Genomic DNA, 24,695 nt, shown 5'->3' on the forward strand with positions numbered 1-24,695 from the left:
AATGGTGACTAAGAAGTACTACCTTTAAATAATACTATGCATATTAAGAGTAAATTTATTACAAATAAATACATTTAATTATTTCTAACTTCCAAAAGACAGACGAAACACTGGCGCCCCCTGATGGTGACTGGCCTATAACACCTATGTTTGCGTCACTGAGTTCAGACGAACAGACCAACAGCGGCCATCTTACTTCCTCAAAAAAAAAAAAAAAAAAAAAAAAAACTTCAGTCCCAAAGAAAAACAGAATCAATCCCCGGATACATGGGTGACCACATCAAGGACAGTTATGGAGCGTTAAACCAAGAGGCTACGACAAGCAAGCTAGACATAGCTCTAGGGAACAGGGTAAGAAGCGACATTACATGTCAGTAAGAGATTTAATATGTAACGTTTGAGTTCTCATGCTAGCCTGTTTGCTGATGTGAGGATTGAGCCATTGGCAAATACGGAGAATGACTGTCATGTACACTCGAGATATACACGATAAAATTAAAACATTAACAATATTCTTGCCTGTGCTTTACATTACTTGCTTATCGCGAAAAATTAGAATCTTGCTGTAAGCTATTAGCATGCTAACTTAAAGTATTGACAGTAAACATTGAGTTGTGGTGTTTGTAGATAAATACTGCTGTTTTACATGATGTTTATGCTAAGACAATAGGGTTTACATGTTGAGCCCCTCAGTGTCAGATACGGCAGGCCCAGGAGGAAGGGTCTGTTGATGATTTAATCATTTGCATGGCAGAAAGGTTAAACACTGGAAGTTTTTGCATCCTGTTTGTGTCTCATTGACTCTCCTGGTGAAACTGAAACTCCATGTGAATGAGAGTAAACAACCTAATAGATCTGCAGTCTTCAGACAACTTGTGAGTCATACACAGGTGTAACTTTATATGGGAAGCTCTTAGACAACACTCCTGGCATCTCTACTTCATGCCACCGCAAGTCATCAATGTCTGAAATCAAATTCTTGCCTTTATGAAAGATGTGTGCTCTGTGATGTGTTTTGATTTTAACCAAATCAAAATTTCACCTGCTGTTGTTTGCTTGATTTCTGGGTTTAGTGCAAATGTAGTTTAGTATTTACTTGTGTTATGCAAATATCTAGATTTCTCATAAATACAGAAATTAAGAATTTTTACCAGGTGTGTCCTATAGTCTCAACTGTTTACTAAGTACTTACACAGGGGTCTTCAACCTTTTTTAGACAGAGGACCCCTAGGAGAGACATACTGCCTGGCCGATAATAGTGTGTTTAGTATCATATTATTTTAGCATTATTATATTTATTGTGTAAGAGACAATGACACATTTAGCTTAGAGTTGTTATCATTAATTAAAACTATTAACATTTTGTTAATTGAAATAAAGCTAAATATAAATATAATATAATATGAAATATAAATGTTAGATTAAAAAAAAAATAAAACTACACGTGACCCTGGACCACAAAACCAGTCATAAGGGTCAGTATTATGAAAATGGGATTTATACATGATCCGAAAGCTGAATAAATATGCTTTTCATTGATGTGTGTTCCATATAATGTTTGTTAGGATAGAACAATATTCAGAGGGTGTGAAAAAAAAAAATATATATATTGAGAAAATCACCTTTAAAATTGTTTAAAAGTTAAAGTTAAAAAGTTAAGTTTTGATATATTTATGGTACGAAATTTACAAAACATCTTCATGGAGCATGATTTTTACTTAATATCCTAATGATTTTGGGCATAAAAGAAAAAATCAATAATTTTGATCCATACAATGTATTGTTGGCTAGTGCTATAAATTTACCCATGCTACTTATGACTGGTTTTGTGGTCCAGGGTCACATGAAAATCAGAAATATTGCCTTGGTAACTAACTGAAATAAAACAAGATGATGTTAAAGAGCTAAAATGATTAAAATTAAAACTGAAATAAAAATAAAATAAATAGAAATAAACAAACAAACAGAAAATAATACAGTCATAGCCACAAATGCAATGGTACTAATAATTGGCATAATTTCTTTCGGTGTTTTGGTTTTCGGTTTTTGGCCTTGGTTTCCTCTTTATTGGTTTTCGGTTTCGGCCAAGAATTTTCATTTCGGTGCATCCCTAAAATATATATTTTTTATAACATTGCAAACCATCGTGTTGTACGACTGTGGACCGCCTTTAAAGACCCCTAGTTTGCACCATGACTTTTGATAAATCTCACTAGACTTTAGGATGTACCCTTTGGAAACTGCATTAAAATGCTTTTCAGTGTACATACGTAGATATTTTATTGATCCCCTATTCAATTATTAATAGACCATTCGTGAAAAGTTAATCTTAAGGTTTGTCATTAACCCTCTCTAAAGGAAGTTTAGCACAAGTGCTGGGCCGAAGTAAACTAAACATTTATCTTGTGCCAGCCCACCTTGTTACTCTCCTTTGATGAACACATGGAAATCATTGCTTGTGTTTCCAGCACAACACATGAAAAGGATCAAGCATCTGGGTTAGCTTTTTAATTGGTGTTTGATATTTTCCAGAGTATTTAGTCATGGCTCATAGTATGCTGTCTCAGCAGAATCAGGTTCAGATCCCTGACATTAAAGCCGCTTGAGACAGATTAAATGTTGGCCACTGTGAAGGAGAAGCTATTGTGCTAATAGGGTGAATGGAGAACTAGAGCTTGAGGGCACACCTTCCTAGAGGAAAACCAAGAGTGTTGTAACTTCCTTACTGGAACAATGCCTATTGCAACAGGAACAAACAAGAGCTAGTTTAGTTATTAAAGTCACTTTGTGGCTGATTGATGTTTGATAAAAAAAATAATCATAGTGTGATATTTCATTGTTGCTTTTAAGTGTGTTGTGTTGAACAGTGTTGCTTACATTTTTATCCGGTATAATATAATCCAATTTAAAATCAAATGTAATCCGTGAAATTAAATGTTGAGTTTTAGCAATGCCACCGTGATTTTGAATGCAGATTTTGGTTTTGTAAATTTTAAGTGGAAGTTATTAGTCATTGAAAACTCATCCTTTACTCATGTAGTTGTTCCAAACCCAAGACACCAGCTCATTGGTACACAAATGAATATATTTAGAATAGTCTCTCATCATTTTCCTTTCATTGACAGTACACGGAAAAAAAATTTCCAAGTAGGGGTGTATGATATTTATATACATATATATATTTCTGACGTATTTCTTTAAAATTTGCATTTCTTTCTGACTGCTTTGTATAGGTTTGTATGCAAGTAATGGTACTTCTGATTGGGCTGATCTCTCTCTCTCTCTCTCTCTCTCTCTCTATATATATATATATATATATATAAATAATTTATTTCTAAATGTTTTTCTTAAATATTTACATGCATGTGTGTGTGTTTATATATACATAATAAACACACACTGTACATGCACATTTAGAAAAACAAACTTTTATTTTGCATGCAATTAATTGTGATTAATCATGGCAAAATACTGAAAATACATGGGCGAGAATCCATACATTATTACACTGTTTTCCAAGGCTCCATGACATATTAAATCTATTTAAAAATCATAATAAAGCATAATTCAATTCCCAAATGCTACGATTCAATTAAATAAATATATTTATATTTTATATTATATTAGAAATATATATATATATATATATATTTTTTCTTTTTATATATATATACATATATATATATATATATTTGTATTTGCATTTTGAATGTAATGCATTAAATGGGTTTACTTTTCATAGTTATTAATTTATGCAATTTCAGCAATAAAAATGTTAATTTTTCTAAAAAGTTGTTTATTTTAAGAGACCTATCTTATTTAATCTTGTATTTTTAGTATTGCTCTTTAATAAAGAAAATGACTTCTTATCCGATTAATCGATGGAATAATCAGTAGAATACTCGATTACTAAAATAATCGATAGCTAGAGCCCTACAAATGATTAATCGCAATTAATCACATACAGAATACAAGTTTGAGTTTGCCTAATATATGTGTGTACTGTGTGTAATTATTAAGCAAATATATATATGCACACAAATTAATGTATATATTTACGAGAAATGTTATTTATGTACAAGATATTTTTAATTATATATATATGTATGTATGTATGTGTGTATATATATATATATATATATATATATATATATATATAAGTAAATACAAATACTTGTAAATATTTCTTAAATATATAAATGAATGTGTTTGTTTTTATGTATACATAATAATTACACACAGTTCACACACATATATTAGGTAAATTCAAACTTTTTTTTGTATATGATTAACCGCAGTTAATCGTTTGACAGCCCTAGTGCGTTGTGATTTAAAAATAAAAGTGTGGAATGACTTGACTTTCACGTCTCTTTAACTAACTACTCTTTGACATCTCATGACGTCAACATGAAGGCTGGTAATTTCTCAGTGAGGTGTCATTACTTTACCTGCTTAGTTTTGAGCAAAACTCTAGATCTCTAGAGAAAACCTAGTCTTTCCTGTCTTTCTTAAGACATGTTGATGTTTACTCCTTCAGTAATAATTGCCTTCAGTAGCTTAACTGAACTGATTGTGATAGATAGTTTGGCACTCAGTGTTATAGTGGTTTGAGGGTTGTATGGAAAATGGCTTAACCATGAGCTCTAACTGTGAAGGATGCCAAAAACAGCAGACCGCAGAAGCAGTACAGCCTCTCTGTGTTTCTTATATAAGATATACATTGTTATTGTAACTGTCTTTAGAGTGGAGAGATGTATATGTATCTCATAGATCACTGCGGCACATATTTAATGTGGTGTAGGCCAGATGGAGGATCCACATCAGACGGCAGTCTTCAACTTCGCTTAATGGCCTGTGGACTGTATGTGGTGGATGACATGCATATGTCTGGGGTGCTGACTTTTGTATAGTCTCATAACCCAAGTGTTATTATTAAATATATTTTTATATCAATTTTGCCCTGGCAGTTTCGCAGTTTGTGGCCAGCTTGTTTCTTCGTATTGCGTCACCGTTGCTTGTGGCAGTGAGTGTGTCACAGATTGAGCTAATTGCATAGAAATATTCACATGGTGTGACATTAAATCATATGCTCCATAAATTCGTCCTTCAACAGAATATGCATTTCTAAATAGCAAATGAAATTGAATAAAGATAAGAAGCTGCGCACAAAACAATATGTAGTATGACATTGCAAATGAACATCAAATTAAGATACTGACAGGTAAATATGTAGTGAATTAGAGTTTCATTATAGTTTAGTTTTTCAAATTGTATCAAAATTGTTTTGTTTTTTAAATGCATGCTTAAACTTTTCAGTGAATGTAAGTTTACCTTTGACGCTGTCCTATATGAGTGATCGCTAAACAGTACTGCTGATAGAGGGAGAGCTCCCGCAGTTTGAGTTTATTTGTGTGGGAGGCTGCTGTATCCTAGCAACAGTGACTATCAAGGACTAATAGCAGACTTCATTTCACATACAGTGTGTTGGATGTTGGCACACTGCCCGTCAAAACATAAACAATTTGTGTATTGTGTTGACTACCAACCAAAAGATCGTACTGTGTGGAGAATGTTAGAAATTCAGAAATAAAGAGGACGAGTAGATGACATGACATTTGCTGCTGTGTTATGTAAGAATACAATGAGGCTTGGCCTGCTGGTATTGTAGTTGCATGCTTTTGTGTGCAACTGTTTATTGCAGTATATTGGTTTGGGTCATTACTGATTATGTATACTTAGGCTGTTCTGTTTTTTTACTTTTATTTAGATGGATAACATCCTGCTTTGTTAAATGGATGGATTTGTAAATGCAAAAATGTATTTTGTTTACAAGCGATAAGACGAAGATTGAGAGGAGTGCTTGAACTTCAGGTACAAACAGTAGTATTCTAGTACAAAACACTACAGAAACCATAAATACACTTATCTTTATTTAATCTACTATTATTCAGTTTGAAAGTCCACTTCCAAAAGAAAGATTCACATGTAATGTACTCCCTTGTCATCCGAGATGTTAATGTCTTTCTTTCTTCAGTCGTAACAAAATATTTTTTTGAGGGAAACATTTCATCATTTTTCTCCATTTAATGGACTGATATGGTGCCCAAATTTTGAACTTCCAAAATGCAGTTTAAATGCAGCTTCAAACGATCCCAAATGCAGATGTAAACGATCCCAGCCAAGAAAGAAGGGTCTTATCTAGCGTAACGATTGGTTATTTTAATAAAAATAATACATTTTATATACTTTTTAATCTCAAACGCTCGTCTTGTCGTACTCCGCCTGAACTGTTTTTTTCCGGTTCATGACAGCTAGTGTATGTCGAAAACTCCTCTCTCATATTCTCCCTTAACTTCGAAATCGTTCTATATCGCTGTGTTACCTTTTTTGTTAAGGGTGTTTGATCTTCTTTGCATGTTCACTTTGCAAAGACTGGGTCAGTACTTCTGCAGCGATGTAGGATGATTTTTAAACGATTTTTAAAGTTGAGGGAGAAAATACGATTGGAGTTTTTTGACATACCCTAACTGTCTTGAGTCAGAATACACAGAGTTCAGGGAGAGCAAGGCAAGACGAGTGTTTGAGGATAAAAAAAATATTTAAATTGTATGTTTTTTTAAATGAAAATAACCGATCGTTTCGCTAGATAAGACACTTCTTCCTCGGTTGGGATCATTTACAGCCGCATTTGGGATCGTTTGAAGTCGCATTTAAACTGCATTTTGGAAGTTCAAAATCGGGGCACCATATCAGTCCAATATATGGAGAAAAATGCTGAAATGTTTACCTTAAAGAACATTATTTCTTTACGACTGAAGAACGAGTTGAAGGTCCAAATTGCAGTTTCAATGATGCTTCAGAGGGCTCCACATGATCCAAGCTAGGGCTGTCACTAACAGTTATTTTGGTAATTGAGTAATCTGTCAATTATTCTGGCGATTAATCGAGTAAACGGATAATTATAATTATTTTTTTTTTGTAGTAATAAAAATAAAACTAAGTGAACAATAGCCTTTACAAATGACTTAAAATACATATATAAGCAATGAGGCAATAATAATTAGTTCAAATAAAGCATCAAAAGCAAATAATCATATGATTTTATTAAACAAAACTGTTAAAATACATAATGTATTATAAACAAGAGCTAATGTGCATTACGCATTATAACAAATGCCCTTTTGCCTTATTTTTACACTTTACTGCACAATCTAATCCTTGTTTAATATTGATTCAGTAACATTTAATTCAAATGTCCACTTAATCTTTACTATATGGCCATTTTTTTATGATAGAAAAGCTACAGCACTGTAATTTCTTGAATATGTGGACACCAAAATCTGTAAACTCAGAGTGAGGGTTTAAACTGTTATTTTGAAATGGTGATAAACAGCATAATTGAAACAGATAATGATGTATTCTCCTGTGTTTGCGTAGGTTTACAAATGATTTATCTTACAAATCTGATGAAAGCGCACATTGCGTTCTCAGACAAACGTTATGATAAACCCAAACTCACAACAACATGCAGAGATGGAGTTTGAGACGCTCCACACATGTAAATGATAAGAGTTTGTGTAGCAGCATTTACTATGAAGGGATCCGCTCTGAGAAGCACGCACGTAACCCATGCGCATGTAAATAATTAAAGTGCATATATTAAAACTGCATTATATGTATTTTAATTAAATCGTAGCGTTTGTGAATTCTTAATTATGCTTTATTGTGAATTTTTTTTTTTTTTTTTTTTTTTTTTTATTTATTTTTTTTTTTTAAATGGGTTTAGCATATTTTTTTAAATCGAATACTCGAATAGAATTGAGGAATCTTTGCAGCCCTAATCCCAGCCGAGGAATACAGGTTTTGTCTAGCATGACGATCGGTCATTTTGTAAAAAAAAAAAAAAAAAAAAAAAAAAGAGAATAATAATAATATACTTTTTAACCACAAATGCTCATCTTGCACTAGCTCTGTGATGTAGCCCACAACTTTACACATTACGTAATCACATTCGAAAGATCTATTTTTTTTCTTAGAGCCCTTTTAAGCGTCATTGAAAATGCAATTTAGACCTTCAACACGTTGATCCCCATTTAAGTGCACAATGTGAAGAAAAATCCTGGAATGTTTTCCTCAAAAACCTTCATTTCTTTTCAACCGAAGAAAGACAGACATGAATATCTTGGATGACATGGGGGTGAGTAAATTTTAATTCTGGAGTGAACTAATCTTTTAATAACGCTTTATAATAGCAAGCGTGCAATACTTTATTTCCTCATTCACACGTTTCTTTATCACTCTGTTGGGTCACTCTAACTTTAGGTAGCACTAGTATTATGCTTTTTGCAATTTTTATGTGTTAAAATGGCAATTTAAGCAGGTATTCAAAAAATTCAACTTTTTTTTTTGATTTGGCAACGTATTTAGACAATAAAGAATTGCAAAAAAAATGGGGAGACTGTTTAATAAGTAGATGCTGCTAACATTCTTTTTACTCAGAGGTCATATCAGGCTATGCAGTTTTCTTCCAATACTGTTCGTCTCCATATCAAAACATGCTTTGGGATCTTCATTAGGTCAGTGACCACATGTCCCACAATGTTTTACTCAATACATTTTTGTGTAAATGGCCTGAGTCATTGATAACCAAGTACAAACAGCTGGAATTCATATTAAAAAACCTGCCCTTTCCTTTAAAATGCTGGATCAGATCTTGCAAGCAGCTGAAAGAGTAAAATTTTTTTTTTTGCCCTTTTTTTGCGGGGGGCAGGATGGGTGTGGGGTTGCTCAGAGGGGGTTGAATTTGGAAAACCACAGGAAGAAAAAAAAAAAGAATGGATAAGTTAGGAAACCAAATCTGTTATAAAATCCATCCTGTTGTGCAGAAATATTTCTGCATTTAGTTTGAGATCAGATGCGGAATTTATCTGACACTAAAATTTGTATTGTAAAATTAGCAAGAGAAAAATTAGCCTCTCAGTTCCTATGCGACAGGAGGTTTTGAATGGCGAGTGTTTCATGGGAATGAATGATTGTGGTTTGTGCTGATGTGGTCATAGTGTATTCTAGCATTTTGCAGCACCATGGTGAGCACTGTGTTTATGTTTTTATTGGTTTCACATCTAAACCACTGGGATGATGTAAAGTTGAGTAATGATAGGCTAGCAAACACAACGTCTATTCATTCACCCTCTGTGGAGAGGCTCGTTTCATTATTTGTTAGCGCTTTGATAGATGTGCAACAGCAGCAACTGTATATGCCATAGATTCAACACATCCTCCGTGTTTTTGGTCTAAAGTGATATTACAGGCCCTACCACATCCTTAAACTATTACATCATTCCCAAACTCCCCGTTTTACTTATAATTTCAAGTATTACTAATACACGGTCTGCCAAACTTGGACCAAATTCCTTTGCTCATCCTTTGCTGTTTAATTTTTTCTTCACCTGAATTTACAACGACTTTGTCTTTTGCAGAAACTGAAGTGAGGAGCTTCCTGTGACCATATCTTCTGCTGATCCCCAACGAGACCCTTGACTCCTCACTGAGGAGACATGGAGGACCAGGGGGATGCTGGGATTGGGGGTTTGTTGGTGCCCAGCCCACAGAGTGAGGCTGTAACCCATGAGATGGGCGAACTCTCCCTGCACCCCAGCCAGAGGCTGCCCCCCCTCAACGAGCGCAAAAATGGTATGCACTTGCTACAATGGTGTCATTTAAAGGGGTCATAAACTGCCTTTTATTATTTTGTTTTCTTCTCTGAGGTTCCCTTATAATGTTATCAAGATTTATATATGAAAAAAATTTATATCTGTCCTGTTTTTAACCCCCTCATCAGAACGCTCTGTTTGAATAGGCGTGACGGATTGTAGACACGGAAGTAAATGCCCACTGCTATGATTGGCTGACACTTGTGTATGTTTGACAGCCTACATTCCTCAAAGATGGACACTGCTGTAATTTAGGTCAAAAACGTATAAATACTCAGTATATCAAATGATCTGTAATAACAGACAAAGCAATAGTGACCACATAATAAAAACAGTTACTCACACTTGTGTGTAATGTGATATTACTGTCAGAACCAATATAGTCGGTACATCATTTTCTTTTAATTTCAATCTTTCTTGAATATCCCCCGTTCCTTGTTTGTAAACGAACCCATGGTAAAATGAAGTAAACAATGGACCACGTGTTTACTAATGCTGAAAGTTTATCCACTCTTTGCTAATGTTGGGATCAGAAGGAAGACAATGCAGACCTGCGCTTTCGCCTTGTGTTATTTACACTACATGCGTGAATCAGTGGGTGGCGCTAAACAGACAGCGATGTAGAAGCAGGGGTTGATTTTCGTCTGTGGAGATGGTGTTTAGCCACACTCTTATATCATAAAGTGGCACATTCCCCAACCTGCTGTTTTGGCAGACTGGCTGCAATATAAGCTGCTTTTAGACTAACAAGAAAGTTTTGAGTCCTGAAACTTACAGGATGTTTTTATAGTACAGTGACCACTTATATGTCAAAAGATCAAGGGAATTTAGGTTTTAAATGAATTATTGATGCACAATATATCATCACCATATCGGTTATTGACTAATATTGAATATATGTTGGCTGATATGGGATATTTCATTGTGCATAACAGGGAAGTGTGCTATTATTGGACTGCTATCAGAATTGGTTGATAATGGCATTAAATGCAAATATCGGCATCGGCCCGATATGAAAAACGATGCCGATATGTCTTGCCAATAAGAGGAATAACTCATCTGCTTAGGGTGTGCTAGTTAGATCACATCAGCAGTGTGGCTCGTTCTTGAAGCAAAGTTTTGTCTGAATGGTGATTCGATTCACTGTTTTGGATCGCTGCATTTAAACTGAGAATGCATGTACAGAATGTTCAGTCTTAAAATAATGTTTGGTCTTAAAATAAAATGTTACTGTCAATATCACTGTATTTTTCTGAAAAAAAAAAGCGATTAATATAGTTTATTTATAATTATATTCAAAGCTTCAATGTACTGTCATTACAAAAGAACTTCATTATTGTTTATTTAATTCTAACAAATAAGTTCTTGTTAAAAACTAATAATAAATTAAAAATAATTTGCTTATAATTTCCACATTCCGCAAGGAGATACTTGGTGTTGTTTCAAAAACAAAAGGAAATATATCGGTATGTACCGGCCAAAACAAGTTGAAAAAAATCTTGGCATATTGGATATCGGCAAAAATCCAGTATCGTGCATTCCTAGTGCATGGTGATTTTCACTTTTAGATGACCTTTGCCATCATCTAACACTCATGTAAAATTTAAAACGCTAATTATCTTTTAAAAAAAATGTGATGCCTAAATTCAATTGTGAATTAAATGGTTAATGTTTAGTTTTTGTTGTTCTAGTTGTAATACAACTAGTCACAAATCTAAGAAATAAAGTCAGAATTGGGAGATAGGAACTTACAATTCTGGCTTTTTTCTTGAAATTGCGAGTTTTTATCTTGCAGTTGTGACTTTTTTTTTTCTCAGAATTGCGAGTTAATTCTGCAATTACCTTTTTAATTCTTTATTCAGTGGTGGAAACAGGCTTTCATAGTTCGGACAGGCTTGACACATCTGATGTGAGAAACTGGCTTCTGAGACTTTGTGTAAAAAATACAGAGTGGTACTAAGTTGTTTGTCCTTGGAAAAACAATTGCAGATGGAATCTCATTTAGATGTCCCTCTTGGCTAAATGATCACCATCAGTCAGAGTTTTTTTTTTTTGCCCATTTTTGGTGAATTTATTGTGCGATTTAAAATTTGCCCATGTTCAGGAATGATATTCATTTGCCCAGTTGTAATCACAGCCTGCACAAATTCAGCGATTTAATTTTGGCTCTCTGACTTGCTGCCTAGTTCAATTCACACCACATCCTGATTAATTTTGTCTCCATTTCCAGGTGATTAAATAACACTTTATTTGTGTATGTGCCTAAAAAGAGAAGCTCTTTTTTTCTGTTCTGTCACCCTCAGTCCTGCATGCACAGAAGCAGCCTCCAGAATCCTGACATTTCTTTGCCTCTTAGTTTGGGAGCAGTCTTTTGATTGACATGTGAAAGGTCACAGGACAGCGCTGTCTGCATGCGGTGGCTCGCAGCTCTATGAGGGCTGCTCCTCTAGGGCTCTAGCTATGTGAGGTCACACCGTCACGGCGAGTGGAAATGTAAACGACTTTGGCAGAGCATGGCCCGTGTCAGTTACTCATCCTCTGGCTGTCTGTCAAACAAGATGTTTGCCATGTTGATGAAGAGGAGGGTTATTTCAGCTGAGAGCTATTTTATGTTTTCTTTGCTGGTATCAAATCCCAAAAATAAAGCATCTGTGATGCACTCATCTATTTAGGAATGGATGGAGGAAGTTCATCATTCTTCTTAACTATAAAAAGGAGCACTTTTTAACATTCTCGAATTTAACTTCCAATGGCAGGGAGGGGTTAACAGTGGTCGGTCTGGTCTTTCTGTTCCCTCCTCTCTGGCTGCTGGTGGAGCAGAGATGTTGTCTCTTCTGAGGGAGTCCCAGTTTCACTGGAGCTGCTAACGTTGAATGGAGAGCCCTGAAGAACGAGGTCCTTGTGCTTTTTTTACAAAGTTCTGGTGCTCTCAGGTGCCCACGTTGGGATACTCTGAGCGTGAGGCAGGACGGGTAGACAGCATGGCCTGCTTAGGACTGGAGACTCACAACATCTGCAGAGGAAACTTCATACCAGGTTCTGCAGCTTGCTGCTCGACTCTGAGAGGTGGATATCATTCTATTACTCGCATAAGTTTAGCTTATTTTGAATGGCTTTTACTGGCTTCCTGAAGCTTTGTTTACCAAGCTTAGGTTTAATGGAAATTTACAGGACAGCATTTGAAAAAAAAAAAAAGCTACTATTGATTGGCTTTTCATAAGAGAGCTATGTGCATTACTCTGCGGATAATCAAGGTAATTTTCTGCAAATGGTGGAGATTGTCTATCAGATGCACAACAGGAAGGTCAGTGATTATTCTAGATAATGACATCTCTTCATCTGAGCAGTAGACATGGCATAGATTGGCACGATACCGATGTATAAAGCTACTTATTTTTAAAACTGGCTAGTCAGCTAATAGGTCTTAATGAAGTCCTTTATAATTTGGCTGGTTTCAGGCTCACCTAAGTCTGATTGGATGCATTTCGTAGGGTTTGTTGCTGAGTTGCTGAATGTATCAGAAAGAATGCAAGACTTGAGAAATCTTTGAAATTAAAGTGTGTCAGATGAACAGAGTGTCCAATAAAATTAAAATTTCATTTCACACTCTGTCTTAAAAACATATGGTGAGATGGTTAAAACAGCATTAGATGTGATGCTACAGCCAAAACTGTACGTCTGTCTGAATGTCTATGGCTTCAGTGAGGAAGATGTAACTTTTCCATTATTTTTACTTCGCAAACAGGTAAAGAATAGCACATTGATTAGGCATACTAAAGGTATCCATATGTGTGTTTCTGTTACAGATTTGCACAGAACTTTGGCAATATTTTATAAATGTAAATTAAAAAAATACTGCAAAATGACCAAGTTTACATTAACCGATGTTATGCGACTAAAATTTTTTTCCTCTTGCGATAAGTCATGGCAAAGGATTTTGGTGGGATTTTGGCTATATCTGATTGAATTTCGAATGCATGTATCTGTACAGAAGCAGCGTGGCACGGCTAGTATAAACACAAACATTTAGTAGAGTGGCAGCGATCAGCTCCGGTGGCCGTGTTGGAGCCGTAATGCACCGCAGACATGTGCAGTGTAAATTGGCTAAGCATTAATGGCAAGGAAAGCCCCTTATACTTGAGAGCGGCCACATATGAAGTGTTTCTAAGGTTATAGTACATTAAAGAATGATTGATCATATGACTTTTTACATAGGCCATGTGACCTGTAAATGTGAAAAAATGTGCAGTTTGAAGGGTGATGGAAACGCAGCTCATGTTAGTATTTATTTGTTTTTATTTTATTTTTGGTAAATGGTTTAAAAGTTTAAGGCCTGTAACATTTTTTAAATGTTTTTAAAAGAAGTATGTGATCAAAAATAAAGTAAAAACATCAATATTGTGAAGTAATAATCTAAATAATAATAATAATAATAATGAAATAACTGCTTTCTATTTTAATAGATATTAAAGTTTTATTTTATTTTTTTTAGAGAAGATTCTTATGCTTATCAAGGCTGCATATATTTGATCAAAAATCCAGAAAAAAACAGTAATATTGTAAAATATATAGTTTTAATGTAAAATACATTTTTTTTATGTGAATATATTTTAAAATGTAGTTTATTCCTGTGATGCAGGGATGAAGTTGTTTTTCAGCATCAATACTCCAGTCTTCATGATCCTTCAGAAATCATTCTAATATTACTAAAAATAAACAATAAAAAAAAAGAAAAAAGAAATCATTCCAATATGCTTATTTATTTTCATTGTTGAAAACAGTTGTGCTGCTTAATATTTTGTTGGAACCTGTGTTATTTTTTCCAAGTTTCTTTAATAAATAAAAAGTTAAAAAGAACAGCATTTATTTAAAATAGAAATCTTTTGTAACAATATGAACTACTATTTAAAAGTGATTTTAAAAAAAAAAAAAAAAAAAAAAAGAAATTAATACTTTTATTCACAAAGGATGTCTCATTGATAAAAAGTGATAGGAAAGACTTAACATTGTTAGAAAAGATTTCTTTTTTGAATAAATTCTATTCTTTTTAACTTTATATTCATCAAAAAATCCTGAAAAAAAATCACAGGTTCCAATAAAAACAACAACAGTGCAACTGTTTCCATCACTGATAATAAAAATAATAAATCATCATATTAGAATGATTTCTGAAGGATCATGTGACACTGAAGACTGGAGTAATGGCTAATGAAAACTCAGCTTTTCATCACAGAAGTAAATTACATCTTAAAATATATTAAAATAGAAAACCATTATTTTAAACCGTAATAATATTTTGTAGTAATATAAATCGTAATAATATTTCTGATCTGATATATATATGTATGTATGTATGTATGTATGTATGTATATTTTTTTTTTACATTTTCTGGATTAATTTTAAGTTCAGAAGAACAGCATTTATTTGTAATACTGTAAATATCTTTATAGTTCTTTTGGGTATGTTTTAAGGTGTCCTTGCTTAATAAAATAATTGGTTTAAAAAATAAGACATTTTGCTAACCCCAAACTTTTCAATGCTAATATCTACAACTAATATTTTATAGTGATAGTTTTGTTATTTATGTAACTGTTGTTTTGAGTGTCAGCGAGATGATGCAAGATGTTTTGCTCATCATGTGGAATAACCCAACCTAAAAAGCTGCAGTGTTATGTTGTGCAATCAAGAAGACCTAATCGTTTTTTTTTCTTCTGCGCCCCAAGTAAAAAATTAACCTGATTAGGATCAAGGTCAATGTTGAGTCATGTGTAGTCAGGGCACCAGGAATGCATCTGTTATAGTGTAGCAGAGGCCCCATTATTATCTCCTTCATGGTACATTCATTTCTCTTCTCAGAGCTGAACTGTCCTTTTTTTTGTTGTAAAATACTTTCCCAGTCTTTCGAAAGTTTGATAATTGATAATAGTCACTGTTCATACAGTTTCCTACAGTGCCACAAGTGGTGCAGAAGTTGCACACTTCAGCTTTATGTGCATAGATTCATAGTGAAAACAGTAAAATACCAGTCATGTGTTCTCAGCACCCTACAGAGTTTCGTTTGCTCGACCTTAGCTGACCTTGTTAACAGTAACCTGACTCATACTGGGTATAAAAAAATGTTTTTAGTCAACCTTTCTGTTCCTGCACTTAAGCATGTAAAACATAATTGCATTTGACACTGGCAGACTTGCAGTAAGTAATTTATCAATATGCATTAAATGTATGTGAATGATGTTGCTAGTGCCAAGTTGAACTACAAGGACTGAGCATTAACAGCAACAACAAATAAAAAAAAAAAAATCATCTTGTGCAGATATTGGCATGGGTGACACACAGATGTGTTTTGAACTTGCCATCATACATTTAGAAATTCCCAGCTAATAGAGCTCATAATTCTTGATAAATGTCAGACGTTATCATGTTGTCTTTCTGACCAATTTGAGTTGTTTTTATAATCAGCCAAGTAAATCCAGGAGGCTCAGCCAAAAGAGCGAAGAAAAATGTCTTGAGAATTTTCCCAGGAAGCCCATCAAGAGCCTGTTGTTGTGGTAGCAGGAAGAACGTCTAGTTTTTTTTTTTTGAATGGTGGCTCTTATGTAATTCTAGAGAGGAAATGTGTGATTTCAGTTGTGCTAAAGGTTAGATTTCCTTTTGTCGTCTGTGTGTGTGGGTGTGTGTTAATCAGGTGGAAAAGTTCCATTGTGTGTGTAGTGTTGACAAGCCTGATCTAGAGGTTGGGTCAAGATCATAACGCTGCTTCTGCTTCTTTCCACCAGTTCTCCAGCTGAGGCTACAGCAGAGACGTACCCGCGAGCAGCTTGTTGATCAGGGCATCATGCCACGTGAGTACAGCCCCTGCCATTTAATATTCCTGCGTGCACCAGCATATGATGAGAAGATGATTCATGTTTGCACTGCTAATATGTACTAAATATGTAAAAATGTCTTAAAGTTTGTCATGAAATGGCATTTTGCAAACCATAATCTGAAAAAAAAAATATTGATTTCCAGGTGCATTTTTTTACATTTGTGAGTGCAATTTTTATGACCACATTATTATTATAAAAACCATATGTTTTCTTAAGTGTCAGATGTTTAAATTACTTTAATCAAAATTTTTAACTGCTGTCAATAACAATCATAGGGCGTAGAGCTCACAGGGCTGCAATATTATTATTATTATTATTATTATTTTAGATTATTGCTCTTTATATTGTAATAATAATGATTATTAATATCGATATAGAAAACAATGTAGAATAGAATAAAATGTTTCTGTTTTGTTTTGGGCATGTCACATTCTGACTTCACAGACGAACATGTCAGTCCATGGCTATGCCAAGTCTAGCACAGATTACGTGAAAACTCCCATTATAATCATCGAAGCTATAAAATCTTTTGTTTGCATCGTATCTGCACTGTGTTGTTTATGATGAGAGAATTTGCAATTATGCGCATTCAACAACAGCTCTGGCATTTTCAGCACTGACTAATCTAAGCACCCCTCATTCAGTGTTGCCAAGTCCGTGGTTTTCCTGCGGAATTGAGCTACTTTAAAACTGTTGCCACAGGTTAAAGCGAACTTAAAAACAGGAACCCTGCCAAAAACGTGTATTTTACCCAAGTGTGCCACAGGAGTCCTGAAAAGTGAAGCCAAAACGATCCCCCCCGGTGGCAGGCTGCAGTTTAGGTCATAAACCCCACCCTCTCCATGTAATCAAATGGGACGTGAGGCAAAATAAAAAATGACGTAATTTTCCCCAAGATGGTAGCGGCCATACTCAGATGCGTTGGCTTCACTTTTCTATAGTAGAATGAAGCAGAGACGCATCGTCCATCTTTTTTACAGTCTATGATTTTACCTCCTGGAACGTGATTTTTACCGGGGGGACGCCCTCCGAAACGCGATTGGGCTAGTTTTGAGCAGCAATTGGGCGGGTTTGTTGTGAAAACCTGGCAACCCTGCTCTCATTGGCGCATTTTCAGCGCTGACTAATCTAAGCACCTCTGATTGGCCAGTGTTTTCCAAAGTTCAATAGAAAAGCATTTGATTGGTCATAAGGCTCAACGCTGCACGAAACCGCACGTAAAAGCAGTCTGATGCAGAGTGAGCAGTGTTGCCAAGTCCTCGGTTTTCCTGCAGAATTGGACTTCTTTAACACTGTTGCCACAGGTTAAAGTGACCCCAGACGTGATATTTAGCCCCTGGAATGCAAATTTTACAAGGAAAACTCCGGCAAAAAAATTTGTATTTTACCCCCAGGAATGCGATTTTTGTTGTAGAAATCTGGCAACCCTGAGTGTGAGCGACTCTAAAAGTAATTCTGCAAATTGACACATTTTCACATTTAATTTTAATCATGACAGCTGTGATGTTTGATTGTGCAGGGGCATTTTTTGCCCCTTTGTGTTGAATTTATGTGGCATTTTTGTTCATTTTAGTGGCATTTTTGCCACAAGTCCTTGTTAATGCCCGACCTTGATACGAGACTGAAAAAGACAAATTCCAAAATATTGATAAGATTATAACTTTTTTTTAATTACTAACCAATAAATTATGCACAATACGAATAAGAATGTTCAGTAAATGTTATATTGACTTTACAGGACTTTGTACGAATATATAACTTATATTTAAGGAAAAATATTTCAAATTATTTAAAAATGGCATCTTGTTCCCAATTACATTTTGCACTACCAATTAAAACTTTTCTATCACTGGAATATATTACATCTTAAAATATATTAAAAATAGAACCTTTAAAATAAAACCATTTTTTATGTCAAATAATTTTTCACATTATTATTGTTTTTATTGTATTTTTTAACTCAAATAATTGAGCAAACTCTTCTCAAAAACAAAAACATTTTACCAACCCCAATCTGTTAAATGCTAGTGCATCATCTTTTGTGTTCCACACTACATATGTTGTACTGTGACACATTATCTTATACATTGACAGTCCCCTAAATTTTTAATGTGCCCACACAAAACGAACCCTGCCTTAAGTCATGTAAATACCTTTTTACTGTGCGTTTAAGAAAGGAAATCAGTTGGCGCTGTGGTTTCTGTACCACATCTGCTTTTGAATCAGTTGTTTATTCACACTTGTCTGCATGGTTTACAACTAGGCATAGGTGACCAATGCACATGGTATGTTTTCCAAACGCTCACCTCTCGCCTCACCACCGCTCATTCTGTTATTGCTCATAACCACTTTTCCGTTCAACCAAGTCACCGAGCAGTGTGTGAGATCTCTCACACTTATATAAACGTATTTTTTTTTTTTTTACCTCTGGCCATCTCTGAGCTGATTGATGGGATTACACTGCATGCTGTCTCATAGCTCTGTGTAATATCAGGCATAGATTCTGCTAGGATTAAGAGGAAGCTGTCTGGTCCTGAAGGGCACCGTGTAGTCTGTGTGTTAATCTCTGTGTGGGCCTATCATCAGCATTTAGAAAGACTGCAGGAGATGAAAGAGCCATGTGTGTTTGAAGTGTGGGTGATGGCCTTGTGTCCTCATGAGACTGATTCTTGTGTGTGTGACTTTACAGCCCTGAAGAGCCCTGCAGCGTTCCATGAACAGATCCGCAGCCTTGAGAGAGCGAGGGTAAGAGCAGGGCACCAGGCCCCAGACCACCTCCACTTTCTCCAGCCATCTGGGCTCTCTGATCCTCCCTGAAATCTCTTCAGGGTTGCCCAGCTCTCTGTAATGGGACACATGTGAACCTCTCAGTTGATTTAATAGCTTAAGCCTTCTGTAAATGTGTTTTGTTATTTGGAAAGCCCAGAGGAGATCATTATAATGGTTACTTTCTGATCCCTGAATTACAGAGGAATTCCGTTTTCTGAAACTCTCTATCCTTTCTCTCTGTAGACTGAAAATTTCCTAAAGCACAAAATACGCAGCCGCCCAGAAAGGGCCGAGTTGGTCCGCATGCACATCTTACAAGGTAATCTTCCATTCACAGTACATGAAATGGCAACTAATCTAACTGCTGGGAAAAGTTTTGTTGAATCTACTGCATTTCTAAACAAAAGCTGTGCCCTCAAATCTTGTTGGTAGAGCTGGGCATCAACACAGATTTGATTTTAAGTTCATTCTAAAACCTTTAGGAGTAATCTCTGATCCAAATAATCTTTCTCCCTGCTAATGCTGTTATATGTATAGAGCAGTGTTTCAAATCTTTTTAAGCTATTCTTTAAAAGAACTGACACAAGTTATTTGTTTGGGAAAGTTCTGTCATCAGTTTCACAACCTCTCGTGCCAAGCCCATTAAACTTTGGTACACCTTCAAAACACAAATTAAAATGTTTAATGAAACCTGTCAGATTTCTGTCCATTTATTGAAATTTTATTCAACCAAAACTTTTGATGCATCGGATCAGATCAGAAAAAAGTTCATAGAACTAATGCATACTGTATGAAATGAGCAGAATCCAAGTCTTTGGAAGAGATATGATCACTTTTTATGATGAACAAATTTAATTTAGGTTTTTATTCACATATAAACATTGATCAACGCGCATAAACGTAAAGCACAACAAATATGGTGAATGGAAGCTCAACCATACTGGCTTGTCACTGGAGAACCAGGTTGTCGCATTTCCAAAATACTTTGGGGGAAAAAATTATTTGGTCCCCTGCTGATTTTGTACATTTGCCCACTTACAAAGAAATGATCGGTCTATAATTTTAATGGTAGGTTTATTTTAACAGTGTGAGACAGAATAACAACAAAAAAGTTTCAGAAAACTTTGTACTTGGTTGCAAAACCCTTGTTGGCAATCACAGAGGGCAGACGTTTCTTGTAGGTTGGCACACATCTTTTGTCCCACTCCTTTTTACAGATCCTCTCCAAGTCATTAAGGTTTCGAGGCTGATATTTGGCAACTCAAACTTTGAGCTCCCTCCCCAGATTTTCTGTGGGATTAAGGTCTGGAGACTGGCTATCCCACTTCAGGACTTTAATGTACTTCGTGAGCCACTCCTTTGTTACCTTGGCCGTGTTTTGGGTCACTGTCATGCTGTTGTCATTGGGTTCTCACCCAATATTTGGTGGTACATGGCCCCATCCTTCATCCCATTGAAAGATTTGATGATGCCTCGACCATCGGTTCAGTTGTCCTGTCCCCTTAGCAGAAAAACACTTCCAAAGCATAATGTTTCCACCTCCATGTTTGATGGTGGTGATGGTGTTCTGGGGGTCATAGGCAGCATTCCTCCTCCTTCAAACACGGGGAATTGAGTTGATGCCAAAGAGCTTGATTTTGGTCTCATCTGACCACAACACTTTCACTCAGTTCTCTGAATCATTCAGATTGGCAAACTTCAGATGGGCCTGTACAAGTGCCTTCTTGAGCAGGGGGACCTTGCGGGCACTGCAGGATTTCAGTCCTTCACGGCGTAGTGTGTTACCAATTGTTTTCTTGCTGACTATACTCTCAGCTGCCTTGAGATCACTGACAAGATCCTCCCATGTAGTTCTGAGCTGATTCCTCACCGTTCTCATGATCATTGATACTCTACGAGGTGAGATTTTGCATGGAGCCCCAGAACATTTGTTTTGTTTGTTTTGTTTGTTTTTCTTGTTTTCCTTGTTTTCTTTGTTTTCTTTGTTTTCTTTGTTTTCTTTTGTTTTGTTTTTTTTCCATTTGCGAATAATCGCACCAATTGTTGTCACCTTCTCTGCTTGGTGATGGTCTTGTAACCCAGCCTTGTGTAGGTCTACAGTCTTGTCACTGACATCCTTGGACAGCCCTTTGGTCTTGGCCATGGTGGAGAGTTTGGAATTTGATTGATTGATAGCTTCTGTGGACAGGTGTCTTTTATACAGGTAACAAGCCTTTAAGAGAGTGCACCTAATCTCAGCTTGTTACCTGTATAAAAGACACCCAGGAGCCAGAAATCTTGCTGATTGATAGGGGATCAAATACGTATTTCACTCATTAAAATGCAAATCAATTCATAACTTTTTTGAAATTGATTTTCCTGGACTTTTTTGTTGTTATTATGTCTCTCACTGTTCAAATAACAGTATAACAGTATAACCCCCACTATAACTGTTGTTTAAGCGTATAAAGCAAGTATGGCATATCAAGCAACATGTATGTGAAGAAAACCCTAAATTAATCTGTTCATCATCATCGTCTCTTTAGTAGATTTGGATTAAACCGCTTGGTTCATATAAATTCTATGAGCTTTTTTGATGTCAAAATTTTGGTCGAATGGACTTTCAGTGGAGAGACAGACATCTTTCAGGTTTTAATTGTCTTTATTACTGTTTTAAAAGAAAAACAATTGTACATTACAAAAATATGAATTTTACCAAACTGTGCCTTCAAGTTAGTTCAGCAGAAAACAGTGGGTGCTAAACCAGTCAGAACAGCTTAATTAAAAGTAAGTTCAAAAGAGTTATCCAGATGCTGTATTTGTCTGTTATTTACTTCTGCGATTGAGTTGACCACTGTGTGATTGTTGTGGTGCTTGAGGAGGCGTGTGGGTTGAAATGATTGCTATTCTGATTGTAACTGGATTTTGGTGGGTTGGCAGAAACGGTGGCAGAGCCTTCTCTGCAGGCCACTCAGCTGAAATTGAAGAGAGCTCGATTGGCTGATGACCTGAATGAGAAGATCGCTCAACGCCCCGGCCCCATGGAGCTGGTGGAGAAGAACATCCTGCCTGTGGACTCCAGCGTGAAGGAGGCCATCATTGGTGAATAAGCAAACTATTATTAATGTATTAAATTGGGGTAAATACGTGTGAGGAACATGATACATTGTCCTTTGTTTTAATTGGGAAGATGGTCAGATGCAGTACCCTAGAACTCTAGAGGAACTAGCCGATGAGGACAGTGGAGATGCATTTTCACCTGAGCAGCCAGCCAGTCAGGAGTCCCAGGGTTCTGCACCCTCTCCTGGGGAGGTCCGGGCCATCGAAGAGTCCTCACCTTTGCCTAATAACTTGTTACAGGTAGTCCTCCCACCTCTTTTTGAGTTCAGGGACAGAACACTGAGAGCTAATGGTAACAGCATTTAATTCGGGTTTTTCAGAACAACTGAGATTCATCATTTGTTGTCTTTTTACAGCACTTTACTACAGTGACCACTTCAACAGATTTCCTCAAGCCTTTTTCCACCAATGAACAATCATTTAGCCCTCCAGCACCCATGCCACAGCTAGTCACCGTGGCCCCTGTAAAGACTGGGCCCACCCTTGTAAAAGTAAGTAAATGACTGAAGAAACAACAAAAAATGATGAAATCCACTAGATTTAAATGCATTGCATAATGGGAAATCTCTGTTCAATTTACAGCAGAGTCAACCTAAGTTCCCTGGGGACAAGAGCCGCAGCAAGAAGAGTAAAGAGGCCAAGCCACGTGTGAAGAAGTTAAAATATCATCAATACATTCCCCCAGACCAGAAACAAGAACCCAGCCAAGCCCCTATGGACTCCTCATATGCTCGTTTACTACAACAACAGCAGCTATTTTTGCAGCTACAGATCCTGAGCCAACAGCAACAGCAGCACTACAACTACCAGACCATCCTTCCTGCACCTCTCAAGTAAGCAAGGAGATCCGGATCTGTGTGTTTGTTATCTTTGAATCAGGCCCTGTTGGTTTACCAATCATATTCTGGAGTTCGTTGGATGCAAACCATTTGGCCTTTGTCCTGCCTAATTTGGTAAAGGTCACAGTTTGCTTTTGAAGCTAGCCGTATTTTGTCAACCATAAGCATAATTGCTGCGTATGAATGGTTTTAGGTGGAAACTGTCTAGAACACTATTATTGTTGCCATGGACCATCAGGACCATTACCTGTTTTCCAATAACAAATCCTGTGTAGTGATTTTCGTTAATGGCAGGAAGTCAATGAGGTTGTTGCTTTGCTTCCTTTTCCATCTCTTGTGCAAGATTTATTTTAACTGCTGTTGTTTTCTGCCTCTGCATTGTTCGATGGTGTTTGTTTATTGAGAACAAGGGTGAGCAGACCAAATTGTTCCTTCTGTGATGTTAAGTGTTGGTTCTCCCCCTTATTCCCATCTGCTTCCCTACTCACCAGGCCTGTGATAGAAGGCCAAAACAGCAGTGCCACAGTGGCTATCAACAGCACCAGCAGCCTTCCTGCCTCTATTGTGGTGTCTCTGCCCACAGCAACACCTGTGAGGCCCAATAGCACCCTTTCCAACCGCAAAGCAGGCACACTACCTGCCAACCTGGAGGAGATGAAGGTACTGACAGATTCTTATTTTCCACAAAAAAAATGTAATCAATTAGCGATGCACCAATACAGTTAGTCCACGGTTCAATGTGTACCTCGGTTTTTAGCCATGGTTTTCGGTTCGGTTCGGTGTTTTTTTGCATCTAATTAAGAACAAAATACTGTAACCTCTATACACTGGAAAAAAGCATGGATTATTATATGTCTGCTTAATATTCTTTTGAGAGAGGTATTATTTTTCCCATTTCATTCATACTGGATGCCAGAGGGCGCCCTCGAGCAGAAAATCCACATATGTGTCATAGAAGTAGCACTAATGACGATCCGTTCCAGCTTTTCTAATGTGGATAAAGGCATCGCTGTTGCTGTAACTGAATAAAAACAAGATATAACGTTAAACGTTTTGAATTATGAAATGTAAGGACAATAAACACTCGTCTGTAGTAATATATGGTTTATCTGTGTTCTTCAAGCCATCTCGGGTATTTTCATAATAATTTTCATAATGATATTTGTAAGCCATAATCGACATACAGTGTAGAATATATTGTCTGCCTCATTCTATGATAAGAAGCCACATCAGATCACAAAAGGAAGTTATTTCAAACACTTGACTGATGCTATGAAGTAAAAATAAGTTATAATGTTCTCTTTGTTGGACAACAGGTTTAGAAAGGCGTTTCATTGCATTTTATTAGAAGGAAAGATGCTCTGCGTGTGTTGCTTTTTCAAATATAAGCGGGGAAGCGTTTCCT

The 24,695-nt window shown here is 36.1% G+C and overlaps 1 protein-coding gene across 3 annotated transcripts in view; it reads left to right on the top strand.

Moving 5' to 3' along the window:
• Positions 1–184: 184 nt before the first annotated feature.
• mrtfba (myocardin related transcription factor Ba) overlaps positions 185–24,695 on the top strand; it is a 36,584-nt gene continuing 12,073 nt past the window's right edge. For 2 of the 3 annotated variants that reach the window (XM_051123885.1, XM_051123886.1), the window contains exons 1-10: positions 185–351; positions 9,480–9,693; positions 16,491–16,556; positions 19,273–19,328; positions 19,596–19,671; positions 22,272–22,433; positions 22,522–22,691; positions 22,808–22,942; positions 23,034–23,284; positions 23,782–23,950. In XM_051123885.1, coding sequence (XP_050979842.1) covers positions 9,558–9,693; positions 16,491–16,556; positions 19,273–19,328; positions 19,596–19,671; positions 22,272–22,433; positions 22,522–22,691; positions 22,808–22,942; positions 23,034–23,284; positions 23,782–23,950 — 1,221 coding nt within the window. In that variant the 5' untranslated portion in view covers positions 185–351; positions 9,480–9,557. The remainder of the gene's footprint in view (positions 352–9,479; positions 9,694–16,490; positions 16,557–19,272; positions 19,329–19,595; positions 19,672–22,271; positions 22,434–22,521; positions 22,692–22,807; positions 22,943–23,033; positions 23,285–23,781; positions 23,951–24,695) is intronic. The other variant, XM_051123884.1, reaches the window with a different exon arrangement.

The sequence above is a fragment of the Labeo rohita genome, chromosome 12, assembly GCF_022985175.1.
Source record: "Labeo rohita strain BAU-BD-2019 chromosome 12, IGBB_LRoh.1.0, whole genome shotgun sequence".
Lineage (NCBI taxonomy): Eukaryota > Metazoa > Chordata > Actinopteri > Cypriniformes > Cyprinidae > Labeo > Labeo rohita.